At 48.6% G+C, this 21,514-nt stretch overlaps 1 protein-coding gene across 1 annotated transcript in view; it reads right to left on the bottom strand.

The window, feature by feature from the left end:
* Positions 1 to 9,818: 9,818 nt before the first annotated feature.
* Ehd4 (EH domain containing 4) overlaps positions 9,819 to 21,514 on the bottom strand; it is an 87,940-nt gene continuing 76,244 nt past the window's right edge. The window contains exons 5-6 of the mRNA XM_005316447.4: positions 18,019 to 18,183; positions 9,819 to 12,135 (exon numbers count right to left, since the gene is read on the bottom strand). Coding sequence (XP_005316504.1) covers positions 11,599 to 12,135; positions 18,019 to 18,183 — 702 coding nt within the window. The 3' untranslated portion in view covers positions 9,819 to 11,598. The remainder of the gene's footprint in view (positions 12,136 to 18,018; positions 18,184 to 21,514) is intronic.

Below are 21,514 nucleotides of genomic sequence, written 5' to 3'. Positions count from 1 at the left end.
GAGCCCCCCACCTATAGTGCTCAATAATGCTTCAGGGACTGAGAAATGACTCGGCTGGGTTTGATTTCAAGCCCCTCCAGCCCTGCCAGGTCCTCTTTGTGGATAGTTTCCCTTATTATTCCATCTCCATCTCCATCTCTTCCACTCAGTGCTTCTGTCTCTTGGCCTTTCATCCTCCTCCAACTTCTTTCTGCCTGCATCCCTGTCCTTCCCTTAGGGACCCCCCCTTCCACTCACTCCCTGGCCCCGGTTGCCCTAAACCCTGCCTCTCCTGTGCTCCTGGATGCCCTCCTGTGTTTCCCTCTCCGCCAATTCCTGTTATGAATTCAGGAGTGCAGCTGAGCAGGATGCACTTCTTCCCCTTCCTCTGACAGGAAGGATGCTGGAGACCAGCACAGGTCTGTAGAGTCATCTCAAGGATTTGGAGGCCCCTCTGCCCCAGGGAGGAGGCCAGGCCCAAGCCCCTGGGTGCTAGGCTAGGCCATAAGGGAACTAGGGCATGCTGAGATGGACGTAGGAGGGAGCAGGGCTGCTGGAGCCTGAGTCATCAGGGAGCAGGCCTGAGGTGGCAGCCTCAGGGGACGAGGAGTACCTGCTGCTCCCAAGGGACAAGTCTGAGGGGCTATTGGGCCTCAAGATCTGGGGAGGTGAGTAGAAAGGAAAGGTTTAGGGTCAGTTAGATGTTCATCTGCCCATTTGTTCCCCCAAACAGAGCTCAGCTCTGGAGCTGCAAGCACACAAGGTCCTGCTCCTCTGTAGCTCGTAGTCATCATTTGTTTTGAAGGTCCACATGGATTTGTGCCAAATCTGTAATCTGTGGCTTTTTTTTTCATAGAGTTTCATTTTCCACCTTGGCTTTCCTGACCTACCAGAATCAAGTTTCAGGTGTTGTTTTGGGGATTATAAAACTTAAAAGTGATAAATATAAGAACATTATGTTTATATACTCATTTCTTTTTTTTGTACCAGAGATTTATTGAACCCAGAGGTACTTAACCACTGAGCCACATCCCCAACTCTTTTTATGTTTTATTTTAAGCTATGTTGCTGAGGCGGGCTTTGAACTTGTGATCCTCTTGAGCTGATGGGATTTCAGGCAAGTGTCACCATGCCTGACTGGTTTATACTCTTTCTGATCCAGTTGTTGGGGAGAAAAAGATAGAAGGGGGAAAGTCGGGGAACCATGAGGGAAATACTGGGTCATTGGTCTTCTGGATACTGGGGAATTAGTGAACCTCCAGAGGTAGGACTCTACATGCTGAATTTCCCCTAGGGGTGCATTATGGTGCAATGAATATTACAGGGTTTCAATACCAAGTAGGGAACAGTAAACAGGTGGAAAGTGTTGCTGGGAATTCACCCTGTCCCTGTCTAGTGAGTGACTTGTCTCAGGTCAGGTGTGAAGCCCTGTTTCTAATTCTCAGTCCAACATATGGCAACATCTCTGACTTGGGTTCTTTACCCCTGATTGAAGAATGAATACTAATTCCAAGGATGCCAGGGATTTGTGTGGGGAACGTAGATGTGCAGTGGAACTGCGCTGTCCCCAGGCGCCTGAGGTGAGGTCATGGGGCACATACCCTGTCCAAGGAGATGTGGGAAATCTGAAAACGCAGAATGATCACCCAGAGGAGTCCTAGGATGAGTGTCTGGTCTCCGTCCACGATGTTCTCTGGCCCAATGAGGGGTATCGGTACCTGTGGGCAAAGTTGATTGTACTAAGTCATGAAACCCATGTTCCTAAGGGACTCAGAGGAACCAAAAGTCCAGGGAGCCAGTTGTGGGATAGGAAGTCCTGAAATTCAGCCTGCCCCAGTGGGAGGTCCTCCAGGAAAAGCAGGCAGAGACAAGGCAGAAAAAGGAAGACTTTTATTTTTAGTGCTGGGAATTGAACTTAGGACCTTGCACAGGCTAGGCAAGTGCTCTACTACTGAGCTACATTTCTAGCGCCCCCTGCCCCTTTAAAAAATATTTTTAGTTGTAGATGGACATAATACATTTATTTAGCTATCTATCTACTTATTTATTTATTTATATGTGGTGATGAAGATTGAACTCGGTGCCTCACACATGCGAGGCAAGTGCTCTACCACTGAGCCACAACCCCAGCACCCCAGTCCCTTTTTATTTTGTTTTGAGACAGGATCTCACCAAGTTGCCCAGGCTGATCTGAAACTTGGGATCCTCCCGTCTCAGCCTTCCGAGTCACTGGCCTGACAGGAAAGGCTTTCTGAGTGGTCAGGTCCTGGGTCTAAGCCCACCTGGGTGATCTTGCAGCCGGGTGATCTGGGCTGGACCACTGGACAGGGGATTCCCCATATGTGGGCTACAGGGAAACCTGGGCCATTGGTCACTGGTTCAGCTGGGTCATTACAGATGTGTGAGCTAAACAGACAACTCCAGTGTCTGCCTCTACCTCCAGGGGCATCTCAGGATTTCAAGCGGGTGCCTGGGTCCCTTGGGGTCACACTCAAATCTCCGTCTTCTTCATTAGGCTCTCCAACAGAGCCTATTGGAAATTTCAAGTCCCAAGCACCACAAAACCAGACTTTCTAAGGCCAGGGTTCAGGAATTTGCATTTGAACAAACACCAGGAGTGGCCATTCTGTACACTGAAGTTGAGAACCTCTGCCCTAGATCTTGCCACTTGGACAGGAGGAAAGGTGAATCAAGGGGAGAAGAGGACAGAATAATTGCCAAATTTCCATAGGATCTGATCCCATCACCTTCTGGATATATCTTCCACTCTCCCAAATCATGCAGCACCGAGACCTACGGGATCTTATAGTCTGTAAGATTATAAGCATGGGCCTTAAGTCCTTTGCCCTGACTGTCCCTAATGACTGAAAATATAATCCCCCAGCTATCAGCATGCTTATTCACCTCTCTTTCTTGAAGTTTCTATTCAAGTGTCACTTTTCAAGGAAGCCTACCCTGATCACCTTACATAAAATTGAAACCCAAGGCTTATTCCTCCCACCCAAATATACACGCTTGATCCCTAAGACCTGGAAGGCAAGTGGCCTTGGCTGACCACCAGCCTTGAGGAAAGAGCTTCCCCTGGATGTTGGGTCCCTCTAAAGCATCCCCTCTCCATGCCCTGGCACTTCCCTTCTCTCCCTGGCACATTCATCCTTTTTGCACTTCGAGTTGAGGCACCTGCTTAGTGGGGTGGCGGGGACTGGAGTCCGCTCCTGCCTGCTCACTGGGGCCCATCCTACTAGCTTCATGTTTAGCAATGTTAGCTGGCAGCTTGAACTTGGTCATGATGAGAGAATTAATGCCTCGGAGATTAGCAGGACATAAACCAGTGCTTTGATTTCCCCCAGACAGTTGTAGGACGTGTCCCAGAACACAGCTGATTTGCATTCAGCTAATCTGTCTCCCCTGAAACTGGGTCTGGGCTTTGCTTATCGTATCCCTAGTGTGGGCTACAGAATGCTCAGTGTGTGGCAAGGTCTCTGTCTCCATCAATGACAGTGTTCCACATTCTGCTACTTTAATGAACAGTATGTCTGGGGGGCAGCTGTCTTGTCCTGTCTTGATCACTTGGCCTTGGATGTCTATGGAACCAAGGATGTCACCTTCACAGGTATCAGGGACATATATCAAAAGTTTAAGGAGAGTTGCAAAGCCTCTGACAAAGGCCATGGGACTCACACCCTTTCCAAGATCCTGGAGGACAGATGACTGGCTCACAGGACCTTGGACTGCATGGGAACTGGCTGTCTGTGGCTGGCAGCTTTTTGCTCTTCCAGGTGCTAGGGACTGCAGTTGCTGCCCTTCCCTTGGCTTTGGCTCTTCTCTTCCTGGTGTTCTCCAGCACACCAGGCTCCAGGGACTATAGGTGACCTCCATCAGGACTTAGGTGATGGTTCACGCACTCAGGCCCATCTTGGCCAGGCCCAGCTCAGTGCCCAGAGCCTCCAGGACAGCACCTCACAGCCTCGGTACCCAAGGCCAGGAACCTTCCTAATTCCTGCTCCCCAGTATAAACCACCCTTGTGCTGGCCATGGGGGCCCACTGTGTTCAGGAACTCTTGCTTCTATCTCCCTGGCCTGTCCCTTTCTCTGGTGACTCAGGCTCCTCCTGTTTGCTGAGGCCTTTCTTCCTGCAAGGTAGGTCCTGTACTCTCCCTGCTGCCTGTCTCAGTAACTGGGGCTCTTCCCCCTTTTCCCCCACTCTCCACCAGCCTCCCTTGGCCCTGTATCTGGGCTCTGCTGCCTGGTCATGGATCTTGTCTGTAAATAATTGCAGGAACCTTTATGAAATAAGAAGGTTAAGAGAGCACTAAGATTCTTTCGGTGTTGGATTCTGCAGTTCTGTCTTATAGACAGTGACATTTGCAGTCCCAGTAGGCTTCCTGCCACAGCCGGCTGGGTGTTCTCCAAGCCAGAGTGCTGGGCAAAGCCTTTAATGCCGCTCCTCTGTAACCTAGCTGTTCTTCTCTTAGTCAGGCCCCTGAACCTCTGCTCTACCCTGTGGCCCAGCCTAGGAAAGATGACCATCCAGTGTGTTCCTGCTGCCTGCCCAGCACCACACACAGCAGCACTTCCCTGGAACCCACCTTGGCCCTGAGGAAGGACAGAGCTCTGCTGTTGTTCTCCAGAAAATGCACACGCAGGCGGCCCCGGCTAGGCGCTGGCAGGGCCTCTCCAGAGATGAGCTCCAGCAGCCGTAGTAGGCGAGTGCCATCGGCCAGCTCTGTGTACAGGTTTTGGATCTTGATACCCACCTGGGAAGGGGATGGGCAGGTACAGGGTCAGCTCTGCCCACCCCATCCTGGGATCCAGCAGGTGGAGGCCAGAGCAGCTGTCTAGGAGGAAGGAGCTCTGCCTCAGTTCTGTTGTGGGATCCGGAGCAGCCTCAGGCCAATGAACTGACAGCCTGACCCCATGTCCACTGGCCCAAGCTGGGGGTGATCCCAGCCACACTCACCTGGCCGACCCGAAAGATGTTATTGACCCAGTTGGTGAAAGTCTTCTCCTGCATATGCGTGTGCCGAGCCTGCAGCTGGCGGATGTGGCCCATCTCGTACTCAGAAGCCATGACAGGACCTGGACTGGGACTCGAGCTCAGGGGCTGGGCCTCTGGCTGCAGGTATCCTGTAGCCAAGGATCTTCTGGGGATTATGGGGCTTACTGGACACCAGACCTGCAGCCCTTTGGTGACAAGGGGCCTCTGGACGTTTCCCAGACCCTGAAAATTGTGGGGCATGGAGCTAGGGAGGAGTGTGTGTTCTGATGTTCCCTCTGCCAGGAGTCTAGGGCCCCACCTGCCACACTGTCTCTGTGGTTGGTAGAGATTGTGGCTTGGAGCCTAGCTAGGTAAGGTCTAGTCCTGGTTGCCACTTGAATGGTGTACCCCACCTTCCAGAATCTTCTCAGAGCCCCTGCTACCAGTCCTTTGACCACAGCTGATTGGCCTCTGCTCTGTGGGTTGATCAGGGCAGGTGGAAGGGAAACAGGGACTGCTCACCTTGATGATGTCCAGGTCAGGGGAGGAGGCCAAGGATGGAGATGGCAGCTAGTAAGGGCTGTGCAGCAAGGGAAGAGGCACCAGGAGAGGCCTAGGGTGGAGCTGGGGCCAGGCCACAGCCCTCCTCTTGAGCCTGCTTGCTAGGGATAATGGCACACAGGCTGCATTGTCCTCCCACCTGCCTCAGGGAGTGGCCCAGACCGGAGGGGGTGGCTCAAGAATGCTCCAGGCCCATTGCTGGGGGTCTCCTCCTTCATTTGCCACCCCTCTCCCCTGACAGCTTTCCCTGTCATCAGGGGGTTCTGGTTCTCAGAACACAGAGGCCTTGGAAATGGCCTCTGGCGGGAACATTGTGAGGGTGCTAGAGTCTGGGCAGAGCCTCCGGATGGAAGCCTGTGGGCCCACTTCCCTATCTGGACTGCCCTCCTGTACCCCAAAGGGCCTCTTGGGGAGCACCTGCAGGGTGGAGCATGGGAGGATCATGCTGGCCAGCAGCCTTCTCACCCATCCCAGGAACAGCCATAGACACAGGGCATCATCAGAAGGTGGCCCTGCTTTCCTGGTCCTGGAAGAAGTGCAGCCAACCTGGCTAGAGCCTGGGGTGGGGTTCCCTCCAGCCCAGGAGGCTACTTTCTGAAGTCCCCCTTTTTTGTGGGGGACCTGGAACTACAAATGCCTCTGTAAATGAGAGTCTCCTATAAAACCAGAGACTCATCATTCACTCTTCAGGTCTCTGTAGAGCTGGCTGCGGCCTGGGGCCTGGGGGCAGGGTGGGCTCAGAGCCCTTGGATGGTCTCCTGTCTCCTTCCCTGGGTGACCTTGGACTGCCAGAGGGAAAGCAAGTTCTAATTGTGGTGTTTTCACACAACTGTGTGGCTAAACTCAGGGTCACAGTCTCAGGGCTGGGGATGGGTCAGAGGGTATATAACCACAGTGACCCTGGAGGCTCTGGGAGGGGGCACAATGCTCTGAGGCCAAGGCCTGTGAGAAGAGAGCTGGGCAAGGTCAGCTCTGAACCCTTGAGCCCCTGGCAGGCAGCTGCTGAGAGGTGTGTGCTCAAAAGGGAGCTCCTCCTGCCCCTGGCTGGCCTGCTGCATGCCTGACCTGAGCCCAGCTCCTTGCCTGCGGGTGGCTCAGATCCAGTCAGCAGCACTTCCACTGCTTCAGCACTGCTGTCCCTGCAGGGCCTCGTCCCCACTGCCCGAACTCAGAGCCGGATACCAAGCCTGGTTACTGTCCACAGCACCACTCTGCCCCAGGTAGGAAGACTGCTCATTACCTGCCGGGAGGAACTGGGCCTGTCAGAGCCACTTCAGTAAGGCCTTTGAGGCCTCCCTCTGTGGATGAGGCAGCTTCTGTGGATGATGCTCCATGTCCTGGATGGTGCCAGCCATTCTCTTGGTTTAGACTGTCCTACCTTGTCCCCACCATCCACATTCTCCTGTCCTAGCAGCCCCATTTAAAGTAGTGCTTCTTCTAGGAAGACCCCACCTACCTCCTTACCCCAGTGATGACTGGGCTTATTTCCTCTCCTGAGACCCTCGGCCTAGGAGGTATCTTGTATGAGCACTGAGGAAGACTGAACTGCATGGTGCTTTGTACACAGATCTCGACAGAGGTTGTTTGAAGTTGTGGGATGGAGCAGGGGGGTTGCTAGGGGGGTTGCTTTTCTTTCTCCCTAGATCAACTGCACCTAAAGTTACTGCAGACCATCTCCTCTTTCACTTTGACTGACTGCAGCTCCTGGTCAAAGAACTTTGTTGATCAGTGTTAACTTTGTTTTTTTTTTTTTTTTTCCCGGCGGACACAACATCTTTATTTTATTTTTATGTGGTGCTGAGGATCAAACTCAGCGCCCCACGCATGCCAGGCGAGCGCGTTACCGCTTGAGCCACATCCCCAGCCTGTCAACTTTGTTTTTTTTGTGTGTGTATGTGTTGTAAATAATTGAAATTTCAACAGAAATTAAACAGAAAAAAAAAAGACTAAATTGGCCACATAACTGAAAAATGCAGCAGGAAGAGGATTTTAGGTGAGGTTTGATCTAGCAGCTCAAATAGTGTCACCATAGGCCACAGGTCTGGATTTCCTTTGCCTTTCTCAAAGCCTCCTTTATCTTCATGCTCCACAGGGTGGCTCCTGCCAGCCTGACGTCCCTCTCACTGCCATTCACACTGTTGTACCAATAGGCTCACTTCTTTGCATTGCAGGGTTGAAGAGAAGACAGACTCTCTTTCCCAAGAATTGGGAGGCCCTGGATCTCAGAGGTTTGAATTGGGTGACAGATCCATTTCTGAACAAATATCTGTGACTAGGGGATGGAATACTCTGGCTCAAGCCAATCAGGACCCACCCTGGAAAGAGGGGTTGGGGTCCAGCTCACCTAATTCTCATTGCTCAGCACTTAGGATAGAAGAGGGGAGGGGTATGTAAAGAATAGTCCAGGTCTGCATTGCCCAAATATATGGTGCCAGAGGGAAAAGTCCAGATGTTCACTGTTGGTGGTGCACATCTGTGAGGCACTGCAGGAGGCAGGAGCAGTGCCAGCCGCCCGTCCTTCCAGGCAGGCCTGTGTCTCCTAGGAGCACACTCAGCAATGCCTTGTCCCCACCTCTGAAGAGCCTACCTGCAGTCCTGGCTTTTAACCTCTCAGGTGGGGCTTGAGCCTCCTCTGTCCCTAGCTGAATGTTCCATGTGGGAGTCTCTCCCTACAAAGAAGATGCAGGAAGAGTTGAGGGTCACAGGGATGGTGTGGAGAGGAGGCACACCCTCTCCCTGACTTCTCCATCTCATTTCAAAATGGGTCCAAGGAACCCACACTTCCATACTAAGACATCAGGCAACATTCAAACTCTAGAGTCAACAGGAGAACAATAGTGATTTTTTCCAGAAGTTTATTGATCAATAGACTGTCTCTTATTGACAGTTCTAAATAAGATTAAAAAATATAGAAGCGTTGTGCATTAACTGCATTGGTTAAGTGACATGTAACCTGATACTCTCTTGAATGAGACCATTTACTTGAATAAACTCAGTGGCTATCTGTCTTAAGAAGGCTATTCTTCGGCTACATTTCATGTAGGAAATGAACAATAAAATGCTTTCCTTAATTTCACGATTTATCTTGGGTATCACTCTGGGCTTAATGGAGCGGGACTGTGCAAAATGGAAAGGTCCAGGCACAGGTGCAGCCATGAGGCAGGGGGTGTCCTGCCCTGGGCAAGACATTTCAGGTGCCCAGAGAGGGGGCTCCTTGAGGAGACCTAGCAGAAGTTGGAGAAAGGTCTGCAGCTAGGGGCAGTAGGGCCAGGGTTCTGTAGGGCTTCTCCAGAGGCTCTGATGAGGGTTGGGGGAACAAAGGAGGCATTTTGCTTGTCATTCCATGCTCAGAGCAGCCTGATCACCCATGCCCATGACATGTGAGAAGTCAACTTGGGGCTGGGGATGTGGCTCAGGCGGCAGCACGCTCGCCTGGCATGCGTGCGGCCCGGGTTCGATCCTCAGCACCACATACCAACAAAGATGTTGTGTCCGCCGAGAACTAAAAAATTAAAAAAAAAAAAAAAAAAAAAAAAGTCAACTCAAGGCCTGCACCTTGTGGGAGGAGCCACAGTCCCAGAGCCAGACGCCATTGCTACACAATGACAAGGGTTCAAAAGAGAAGAGTCTAGCCCCAGAGAAATGAATGGCCCTTGCCAGTGAAATGTGACCCTGCCCCAGACCATGCAAGCTGCAGCGAGCTTGAAGTCTTGAGAGGAAAGAATTGATGCAGGCTGCTTGCTTGGGGAGTTCTGGTGAGTCTGACTGCAGTTTCTCCACAGTGAGGCCCAGCAGGCCTGAGCTGGCAGGATTGCAACTGAAAGGCTGATGTTAGAGGAACAGGCTGAAATTTCCACATACCCCCTAAATCAAGACTGTGGAGGTTTATGTTATATGAGAGCATACACTGTGTAGAAAGTAGGGCTTCAAGATTCATAGGTTTTCTTTGGACTTAGGAAGAACATTAGATAGTTTTAACATTCCAGAGACCTTTGTGCTGGTCCTGGGTTCCAGCGAACTTTTTAGGGTGAATAGCTTCATGTTGTGAGAACATATCATAAAAAGTGGACAAGTTATTTCTTTCTTCTTCTTTTTTTTTTTTCTCAAGAACATCTCAGGCACCAGTAGGGGCAGGACTAAGGTGTGATCCTCTTCCACACTGCCTTGAAAAGTTTCCTTCTGTGGAGAAACTACAAACCTCAGCCTGCTGCCCCTTAAACACCTCTGTATAGATACAACCTGGATGAATCTATATGTGTGCACATTGACAAATTTTAAAAATACTCACATGACGCATATATATGTATATATTTGTTTATATACAACAACTGAGCAAAGTTAAAGAAACAAGGCAATTCAGAATGAAAAGTCAGCTCTCCCTGGCATCTCCAGGCCTCTGGACAAACCAACTCTCTTTTCAGTCTAGCCCTGGTGGCCACCACACTTTGCATACCTGGGTGGTCCTTACCTTCACAGAACTATCTGCTCATACTACAGTACTGGAATCATAATTTTTTTCTTCTATGTATCAATATAAAATTGCTCATTCAGATTAAAAATATTATGTAATTACTTCTAACTGAATTATTTAGAAAGCAAACTGGGGTGGGGGGGTATAGAAGGTTAGCATCTGAACAGATGCTTCCCCAGAATCAGTATTTTCTCTAAAATCTGCAGTTCAGATCCTGATGTCACCGGAGGCAGGTGACAGGGGAAAAAATAATTTTTTAGAAGGCTCATGGTACTGTTTTGATTTCATTTATTTTTGGTGTTGGCAGGGCCCATGCCATGTGGTCATAACTATTTTGTGATTCTTATTACATAAATACTGTTGAAAGTCACCTGCCTCCTCGTGCTGTGGCCAACAGAGTAGGTAGGTGGCAGTGGGAACTGACTACCTCCATCTGAGCCATGCATCTGAGCGAGTGGCCTGGAAAGGTTCACTCAAGGACTTGGGAAGACCCAAGAGCCAATGGAGAGGTAAGTGGCCCAATCCTGCCTCAAGACCGGCATTCACAATATGACCACATGGTCTTTGAGTAAAGGTTTTATATGAAAGATTTATGTATAAAGACTTTTATCCTGTAATAAAAACAAGAGCAGAAATAAAAATGCCTATTTTCTACAAAAATAGAGTCTAACCCCGATAGATCGATCTCTTCTCCCCCACAGCCCTTGGGAACATTCAGTGGTTGAGAGCCACACTAAACAATGAGAAAGGAGAACCGCCTCTTTTCCTCACTGTAGCTTATGTCTGATAAATAGACTTTGCTACAACCTATCAGGCAAACTGGTGAGAAAAACTAATCTGCAGACATCAACATGACCTGAACTGCAACTAGAGGCCTCGCCAGAGGTTAATAGAGGTTGTGAGCTCCAAATTCCTAACCACACACAGCTTTCTTGGGAGCACCTGGAGGGAGGCCTGGCAGGGGTGGTCAGTGGGTGCTGGGACATGTGCCCTGCTGGCCTGGCTACCTGCTCTGCTGGGGCCCGCAGGAGGGATGGGGGCTCACAAAGACATGGGGCATCAAGCCTGGGCTTCAGTCTTCTCTTTGGTAGACAACTGGAGAAAGCAGAAACTCTATTTCTCTGCTCTATTTTTTTCCCCACTCCAAATTTAGCAAGAAACAAATAAAATAAATGAGATCATCTTTGTTGCCTCTTGGTGCTCTCTGAAGGACAGATGGGTGCTGCTGCCTCTGAACAGCCCAGTGCAGCCCTGAAACTCAGCTGCTCCAGGTGATGCCCCAGGACCCTTCCCCAGGTACCTGGGTGCCCACCAAGCCCTTGCCACGTTTCTCCAGGCTTCTGAGTACTTGGGATAATTTCCCCTATCAAACTTTCAATGTCATTATCCATCCCCCCCACTACTACCCCCAATATTTTAAGAGAAACTCAGTGAACTTTAGAGGTGAAGGAGGTCCAGTGACTGCCCTCCTGTCCTACAGATGGAGAAACTGAGGCATGGAGAGGGCAGCTTTGCCTAAGGTCATTCAGCAAGTCAGTGGAAGAGCGGGTCTCAGGCCCAGGTCCAGGATTCCCACCCCATACTTCCCACCCCGTTCTGCCACCTGCCTTCAGTCGGCTTTTGGCAGGGACTTCCTGTGGGAGGGGGGCACAAGGTGGGGTGGCAGGCTGTTGGGCAGCTCATAGCCATCGAGCTTGATCTTGATGAGGTGCTTGGCCAGTGCGAACTCCTCCTCATCTAACATGCCATCGCAGTCACAGTCTGCCAGCTTCCAGATCTTGCCCAGGACACTGTTGGGCAGCTTGGAGGTCACCATCTCCTTCTTGGCGTTGACTCCTGATATCTTGCCATTGATGGGTGAAAGAGTGTAGAAGAGCTCATCATAGATGGGCTTGTCTTTGGCCACTACCCACTCCTCCTCGTCAGCCCCCTCCTTGGCCCCCTCCCCGTAGCCCTGGTTGAAGGGGCCCTCAGTGGTGCCGTCGAAGGCACCACCCTGCACCAGCTGCGTGGGCATGCTCAACTCCTCCTGGCTGATGAGGCTCATCAGGGACGAGATCTTGTTGCTCAGCATGTTATCCACAGCCTCGATCAGCTTGGGCTTCAGTGAGTGGAATTTGGTGAAGTCGTAGTTCTCAAGCTGCTCCTGCAGAAGGAGAAAGCACAGACTTGGTGATGTGCTCAGGGAGAAACAGGCGGGGGCAGCTGGAGAGAGATGAGTTTCCCTTTAAAGCAAACTTCCTTCCATGCCCTGTGCTATTCCAGAGCTGTCTCTTTGGTGGGGTTCTCATGTCCAAACTCACCAGACATAGGAGTGTTTTTTGGAACAAACTGCAAGGATGCAGTGTGGCTTTTTCTATAGGAGCTAATCTCTGCTGTTGGCTCCAGGAGTGAAGCAACTCCCCCAGGACTTTGAAAAACCCTCTTTTGCCCTGCTTTTTTTTTCTTTTTCTTTTTCTTTTTCTTTTTCTTTTTCTTTTTCTTTTGGTGATACTGGAATTGAACCCAGGGATGCTCTGCTACTGGGTTATAACCCAAACCCTTTTAATTTGCGATCAAACTTGTGATCCTTGTGCCTCAGCCTTGCAAGTAACTGGGATGACAGGTATGTGCCACCATACCCAGTCTAGAAATTTTCTCTCTCTCACATACTCTTTAACTGAAATCATACCACACTGTTAGGGTAACACTTGTGTTTTAAATAAATAGCATGTCATATCTTTCTGTGATATTAACGTTTACATAAACTTATTCTTTTTCTTTCTTTTCTAATTTTTTGGTACTGGGGATTGAACCTAGTGGTTCTTTACTAACCGAGCCATATCCCCAGCTGGTTTTATTTATTTTTTTATCTTTATTTTGCTAAGTTGCTGAGGCTGATCTCAAAATTGTGATCCTTCGGGCTCAGCCTCTTGAGTTACTGGAATTATAGGCATATATCACCATGCTTGGCTTAACTTTTTCTTTTTTTCTTTTTTATACCAGGGATTGAACCCAGGGGTGCTTAACTACTGAGACACATCCCCAGCCCATTTTGAGACAGGGTCTTGCTGAATTGCTTAGGGCTTTGCTAAATTGATGAGGCTGACTTTGAACTTGAGATCATCCTGCCTTAACCTCCTGAATCCCTGGGATTATAGGCATGTGCAACCATGCCCAGCAACCTTATTCTTAATAGCTATACAATATTGAACTGTCTAACAGGGCTATTCTTCATTTACCCTGTCCCCTGTGGTTGAATGTGAAGGTTGTTTGCAAGGAGAATAAAAATGGTTATCTCTACAGTGAGTGGCAGGGCAGGAATTCTATGCTGATATTTGGAAGGAGAGCCCTAAGTTTTAGGCTGTGCAGGAGGTAGAGTTGGAAGCTGAACAGCCTGGCAACTTCTGAAGAAGAGCCTCCCCATGGCAGCAAATGCTGTGCCACCAAACCCCTGCTGTGCTGTGCTGTGCTGAAACCCAAATGCGGCCTGCATTCTGCTCTGAGCAGTTAGGTGATGAAGCCCTGTTTTCTAAAATGAATTCTGGTTCCCGTGTCCTTCACCCTGACTGGCAGATAAAAGTTGCCAGCAAGTCACTCCTAACCTCAGCAACAAATAATGCTGTCAGTGCTTTGGATTCCTGCTGCCAATATCTTGGTCAGCCCAGGAAGCATCCTACACAAAAATCCCAGTGCTGCAGGGGTAAACAAGTCTGGATTCCCCTGGGTGCACCAACGCCTACCCTATTCCTCATCAACGAGCCACAGCTCTGAGCACACAGAGCCCTTCTGTCTGGTGAGCGAATGTGTGAGGGCGATGACCACCCAAACTGTCCATGAGCCTGCAGGATGTGGATTCTGATGGTAACTGTCTGGAGCACTGGCAAGGGGACATGTCACATATTTGCAGGGATGGCCAGGAAGCAGCAGCAGGAGTTACACTCCTGGCACAAAGGAAATAAACCTTATACTCTCATCCCCGCGATTCCCTCAGGCCTGATAAGAGATTGTGGGGTACAAGTTACACCATCATCACCCCTGCCCTCCATCAAGATGAGTCCAAAACAGAAGTCTTTTATTGGGATGACCACATGCTGGAGAATTTGAGGATGTTCCCATCAACAATTGTGTCCAACAAGCCCGGAGCCCTGAAATTACTTCTTTGCAAGAGACCAAAGTCAGTTTCCAGCCCAGTCGCCACCTGGTTATCTCTTATCCACTCTTTCCCAGCATTACTACAGAGAAGGTCAGAACAGAAGAGGATGGCTCTGCTGCCTCCTGCTGTTGAAACACTGCCAACTCATCAGCTGTGGCGTCCAGAAGGAAGACAACTGAGTCAACAAACAGTAAAGATGGTGTTTCTAGTGCTCTGCTCATTTTGCAACAGTGACAAATCTGTGCTATAGGTCAGGTTCCCTCTGGAAAAGGTATGGGGAAGATGCAGGCAGCCTGACAAGGTCACAGAGCCGGTCCTACCACCAGAGGAAAGCCTTCAAAATACACATTCGACTCACTGTAACACCTGAGTCACCCTGACCAGCCTGTCCCCGAGAGGAAGGGAGAACAGAGACCTAGAGCTGGCTTTGGAATGTGGTGAATACCTATTTTGTATAGGATGAAGACTTGGGGACAGGAGGCGTTAACCTACATTCATGGCCACTCAAAACTTCCTAGCTGACAGCAACTAGCTTGAAGCCTCGAGTGACTGTGCTCCCAATAGGCTCCAGGCCTGCCTCATTCCCTCATTCTTGGATGAGACTGGGTGATCTGATCAGGATACAGCTGGCTTTCCCAGGAGAAATCTTTCTTGGGTTTTTGGGCTTTCCTCTAAAAATCCCTGGTCCTATAAGTGAAAATCAAGGTTTAGCCAGGGTCCAAGGAACTCACTTCCTTGGAGCCTGCTATGATCTGGCATTATAGCCAGAAATGCACATCCCAACAGTGGGCTTTGCTGCCAAAAGCTTCACTTCCAGCCATAGTCTCAGTGGTGAAGACTAAATTATTTTATATTCGTATTTATTTATTTTTCAGTTTTGGGGATTAAATCCAGGGCCTTGCACATCCTAGGCAAACTCTTTCCCATTGAGCTACACTCCTAGTCCTTTTAAAGTTTTGAGACTGGGTCTTACTAAGTTGCCCAGGCTGACCTCAAACTTACACTCCTGTTGCCTCAGCTTCCAGAGTAGCTGGGATTATAGGTGTGCACCACTGTGCCTGGCTGAAGACCAAATAACTTTTACCTCCATTTGTTCATTGATTTATTCTAGGGGCCTGGAATAGTGCTTGGCCATAGTAGGCTTAATTACTACTTCTTGGATGAATGAATAAATGAGTGAAAAGGGAAGCTGTCAGGGTGGGGTTGCTTGCTCCCAGTCCCAGGGCACTCAAGGGCCCATGAAGGTGCTAAAGCATTGGCATGGGGCTGGACACACAGGCTCTCATGTAACCCCCATATTCCAGTATTCTATAGCTTTGAATAGGCATGACTCATTTTCTTTCCTAGTATTTATCCTTTTGCCTCAGCTCTGGGAGGTCTGGGTGACCTCTCATCTCACCAGGCCAAGGCCAACTGTGTCTCGAGTAGCTGTGGTCCAGAATCTACTCCTGTCTTGTGGGGCACACCAGGGGCCACAGGAAAGGCCCCAGAGGGACTCACTGGAGCCTCAGCATCTCAGGAACAGCTTCTTTGGGTGGTGGGTGTTATGGAAACCTCGTTAGGCTAATAAGCCACAAAGGCCCCTGTGAGGCCACGACACATCTTGGGTACTTCTTAATGACTTTTATTTATGTCAAGACATCAAGTTCCTTTCCAAACTGAAGTTCTCTTCTGAAGCACCCAAGAAAACTGCTGTTCTGCAATTTGATCATGGGGTGCAGGCATAACCCCGGGAGGGCTGAGAGGGGAATTTCCCAGGAGACTACTTTAATAGGACAGTTCTCAAATTAAACATCTCGTGACCAGAAGAAACCCAATTCATGCTGTGAGTATGGAAATACCTATTTCATTGCTGGTAGAAAAGAGATATTTCTGTATTTATTGTAAAATAAATATAGCCTGATTATATTTGAACGATCATATGCATGGAGTACTTACCTGAACCCAGGTGTAGAGTGATGTTGCTCAAACAATGAGTATGAACCCCATCCAGTGTGTGTGAATTATTATTATTATTTTTATATTTTTTTAGTTGTAGATGAACATAATATCTTCATATGTATTTATTTATTTTTATGTGGTGCTGAGAATCGAACCCAGGGCCTCACGCATGTAAGGTGAGTGCTCTACCACTGAGCTACAACCCCGGCCCAAATTATAATTATAATTATTTATTTATTTTTAATAAATGAAAGAAAGAAGGAAGGCAGGCAGGCAGGCAGAATTGGTGAAGAGGGCATCATTTTTAAAAATTTAATATTTTTAGTTGTAGATGGACACAATACCTTTATTTTGTTTATTTAGCTTTTTTGTGTGGTGCTGGGGACTGAACCCAGTGTCTCATGCATGCTAGGCAAGCACTCTACCATTGAGCCCCAGCCCCACCCCAGTGTGTGAATTATTAAAGCTTACGTTGGATTGAAACTTATGCTCCTGCCACCTGCTAACTCTTGCCCTCTGCTGTCCACTGTCCCCTCTCCTTGCCTCTCCTCTTCTCCCCTCCTGAATCCACCAACCTTTGTCCATGTTCTTACTTCAGTGTTGTCACTTTCTGTGACTGGAGACAGATGCACCTGGTAGTCTCAGGACACAGTCAGTATGCAGGTGGCCTTTGGCCTATGTAGTATTTTTTGAAAGTCTGAGCCCAAATTTGAAAGCCAGGTGATTTTACATACAAATCCAGTTTTCTACTTGTCTTAAACCATCTAGACCTGTATTCCCACATGGCAGCGACCACTGGGCTGGACAGTATGTCCCTGTGGGGGTGGGCACTCACTTTCCCCCACCATGCTGCCTGACAAGCTCTTGCTGCATTTGCAGAATTGTTTTCTTCCTTGTACAGACAGCCCTCTTGGAAGCCACACCTCTGTCAGGTGTGGAGAGACAGAGGCAGAGAGGGCAACATGATTCCTTTACTGGCCCTCTTTACCTGGGCACAATGCTAATTGGTGGTTGCAGGCACTGAGTTACTGCTTTACAGAGAGGACTAAGACCCCTGTGCAGATGAGACTTACCCTGGACAAGAATGTGGCCAGTTTCCACCAAAGCCAGAAGGGGTGCCCTGCATAGGAGGACCCGCTTGTCAAGGGTCACCATGGGGCAGTGGATACACTGGTTGTGCCTGCAGCCCCCATTCTAGCTTAGTTGGGGCTGCCCAGATACAACTCAAGAGCAGCTCTTAAGTCAAGCCAAAGTCTGCCCAATACTAGCCTTGTGGAAAAACCCTCACTGGGTCTGTAAAGTCCAACTATGTCTGCTGAGCCCTGTGGCCCTGAGTCTGACTAAGCATATAATCCCACAGTGCCAGCAGGGCGTGAGGAGGGTAAGGTGACCTTCAAGACTACTCCTAGCTATGATTCCCTTAAAGTTCTGGGATTCTGAAAAACAGGCAACACCTCAACATTAAAATTACCCCCTTGAGCTGGGCAAGGTAGTTCAAGCCTGTAATCCAGTGGCTTGGGGGCAGAGGCAGGCTCAGTAAAAGCAAGGTGCTAAGCAACTCAGTGAGACCCTGTCTCTAAATAAAATTAAAAAAAAAATAGAGCTGGGGATGTGGCTCAGTGGTTGAGTGTCCCTGAGTTCAATCCCTATACACCCCAAAAACTGAAAAAATTACCTCCTTGAACACAGTTTAGAAGCCTTGTCTTTTTTTTTTTTCATGTGAACTTCACAAACCTTTTGCTATATGTTCCCTTCTGTTGAAATGTTCTAGAAGGCAGACAATTTCTGTTTAATTCACAGAAGTCTATCATTATGGATTATCATAAGGAGGATGAATTCATTACATTTTCCTTGGTGCTAAACCAGGAGACCTTCATATATCCTCAGCAGGCAGCTGGACAACATGGTACTGCGTCTCACCCCTCCCATGACACTGTAATGGGCTCACAGTACCTGCATTGTCTTGACCTCAGGGAAGTCCCCTGCAGATATCTGGTATTCCCGCTGCAGCTGAATGTAGATTTCTGGTAGCCTGCTGATGAGTTCTCGCTTCTTGTTTTCCTTTCCAAATACATTTGGCATCTCCTTCTTCAGGTAGCTGATGATGTAGGCATGCACCTAAAAAGGGGATATGTCGGTGAGGATGTGCCATTCAGCACTGCTCCAGAGGAGGCACAAACAAGACTGCATCTTACATGCATCAATAATACATAAGGGACACCTACACAGAGCCATGTTCCTCAAGCACAGGAGGGATGAGAGGCCGGGGGAGCAGGGCTGTCTAAAGGGGGTGGGAAGATCCATTCAGAGCTCTGGAGAGCTGCCCTGGATGACAGATTTGAGATAGTAGTGGCGGGGCCAGAGCCACAGGAATGGATGGGACCACCCAGGGAAAGTGAGCAGAGAGAACCCCAGCATCAAGGGCCAGGTAGAGGGAGAGGAACCAGAAAGATTGAGAGGCAAAATGTGACAGATAAGAGCTGTGGGACACCAGATCAAGGGAAGAAAGGACCTGAGTTGGGCCTTGAAGAACAAGTAGGATGTATGAGGGAGAGAAGAGGTGAGCCAGCCCAGGTAGAGGGAAGGGGTGTGCAGGGAACAAGCTGGGGCAGCGTCATGTCTGAACATGGTTTGGAAGGTGGGGATGGTGGGCTGCATCTAGACTATTCCATGGATGTCAGGAGCCAGTGGAACTTAGGAGGAGGCTCTGCAAACCTGATGATTGTGCTAATGATAGTTCTGGGGGACAGGCCAGGCCAGAATAATGCTGTGAGCCACCTGCTTCCCAGCTGGGCTAGTGACGCTTGGCTGGGGATGAAGTGAGGCCAGGTGGCAGTTCTAAAATACATCCCCCCAAAGGACTTGGGGAAATTCCTGGGCTGCAGTTCAGTTGGCCTGAGGGGCGGTTCCAGGGAACCATCAAGGTGGGTTGGAAAGAGTCAAGTTCTGGTAATTTACTAGGAGACCTAAGAGACAGTTTCATGTGGAGCCTGGGAGCATCTGGAAACCAAACTACAGATCAATAATGGCTGACCTGAGTCCAGCGAGCAATGAGATGAGAATGCCTACAACCTGCCCAGGACAGTTTATATGCTGAGATCTATTCGGTGGCAATAAAGTCATTTCTGTACAAGACCAGCTGCCTGACCAGGCAAGATGGCAGAAGCTCCCTCTCGGGAGAAACCTCAGGAGCAAGAGGGGGAATCTCCAGAAACTCTGATCACCAGGAGTGGGTTGCTCAGGGCTGCCACCGAGGGGGAGGGAATCCTGCTGGAAGTGCCCTGTTTGCCCTGTCACACCCTTGCTTAGCATTTCCACTCTTCCACTGACTTCCAGCTTCAGAACAGTAAGACATGCTCATTACAAAAGCTTTCTTTATAAAGCTTGAATTCTACAGAGCCATTTATAAGTCAAGTAAATAACTAAAATAAGAAAGGATGAAAAACAGAGGAATGATTACAAAAAGAAAATGACTATGTAGCTATGGAAAATTCTATTAAAATGAAAGCAGACTTCACTATAATCTTGTGGAAGAATGAAAATTAAATAAAGGGGCTAAGTGGATACATTCCATAGCTTAGCTGAGAGTCTCCACTGTGTATGGGTGCAAAGTGGGCAAGGAAAAAAACATTTTGCTAAGATTTGAACACCATTGAAAGCGCACAATGCCAACACAGACGCATAAGACCACACAAAGCCAACTAACCTTGCACTGTAGGAAGGTCAACTTAACAAGCACTTGCTGCACTGTGTGGCTATTGCTTAGGATATAGGTTTGGAGTAGTGATACTAAACCTCCCTATCACTAGCAATCTTGTCATTTACTTTTCAATAGCGTTTATATTTATAGTATCATTTATTTAATATTTATGGTATCTATTTAATATTAATATTAGTTATTTAATATTAAATACATATTTAACATTAAATGCTTATTTAATATTTATAATATTTACAAGATTCTTAGAGATAAATAGAGAAACCCAAAGTCTGAGGATCCTTTATTAGAATTCTGGGCTTTAACTGCATTTCTGAGGATATGCTGAATAAGGGGTAGACCAGCAATCTCCTCACCTTCGATGGACAGAGAATGCCTGGCTCAGGATGGATGGGGCTGGGGGAGCCCCACATGACTTGCAGGGGCTGTCACAATTCACTGGGGAGAACCAGATGTCCTTGCATTTTGTCCTTGGCTGGACCTTCCTGGATCTCTGGGCTGGGCCTGTAGATACCTTTCCCTTCTGTGCTCAGGAATGCCCTGGTCTGGAGCCAGTTCCAACGAAGGCAAGAACCCCACAGCTGCTTGGCCTCCCATCTACAAGGGCTTCTGACAGTCCCTGCTTTTGCAGAGATTAGGCCTGGGGCAGCTGCCAGGGCTCTGAAGGGCTCCCCATGATCCCTTGGTACCTACTCTGTTCTGTGCTCTCTCTCTCTCTTAGCCCCTGATTAGAGAGAGATGGACATTCTGCTCCTGAACACTGCCTGGCTCCTAGGGCCTAGTTATGTGAACTGAACTCAGGTGATGTGTATGTGCCATGCCTCTCTACCCACTGACTAGTGCCTTAGACCTCGTGATATTTACTGGCTGATGACCCATACTACTGGACAATGGGCTGCCTCTCATGCCTTGACACACCTTGCAGCAGATCTTGTGCCAGGTCTTAATTTCCGCCTCCTCCTGCTTGGTACTATTTGAGTCATGACCTTTGAGTGACCTGTTTATGCTGCTCTCAGATCCAGTTTGCACTTCTAGGAAGTTCCCTGGCCTGTTCTGTAGAAGTCTCCTGGCATGCTGTCTTTCTGTGGCTGTCCCCGTTCTGCCTTCCCTGGGTCACCCTAAGACAATAACCCAGGGTCAGATTCCATGCATGGGCCCCAAACATAGAAAGTTCATCAAGCTACATGTAAATCATAACTCTGAGAACCACAGAGTATTGAATCTGGAATGGACCCTCTATGTCCAATTTAACTTCTGCTTCTAGAAAATTCATATGAGTTCTTCAGGATCACATAGTTAGTTGGAAGATATAGTTTGACACAGGCACCCAACTGCCTCATTCCTGTCCTTACATAATTAATTATTTTCTGTGGTTGTGAGTTAAAAATTTTACTAAAGCTGTTCAAAATATGGAATTCAAAATAAACTATGTCCTATAGAATGACAGTTTGGAAAACTGATTTGGGGTTTGATTTCTGATGGTTTTTGATTCACTGGGAAGCTTTAGAGAGGCCATTTTCTTAACCTTTGTCCATACCCCAAAGAATAGTTAAGTCATTAGACATCAGAAACAGACATTAAAAAAGAAAAGAAAAGAAATACCACATAGGAATGTAAGACTGCAATCTTGTGACAGAAGGCAAACTGTCATGTTCTCTTCTTTTTCTCCTTCCCTTTTTCCTCTTCCTCTCTCATCCTTTCTCCTCTTTCTCTTATAGTACTAGGGATTGC

The sequence above is a fragment of the Ictidomys tridecemlineatus genome, chromosome 5 (assembly GCF_052094955.1).
Source record: "Ictidomys tridecemlineatus isolate mIctTri1 chromosome 5, mIctTri1.hap1, whole genome shotgun sequence".
Taxonomy (NCBI): domain Eukaryota; kingdom Metazoa; phylum Chordata; class Mammalia; order Rodentia; family Sciuridae; genus Ictidomys; species Ictidomys tridecemlineatus.
Note: the sequence above shows the minus strand (reverse complement) of the source record. Positions and strands in the feature narration are given on the sequence as shown.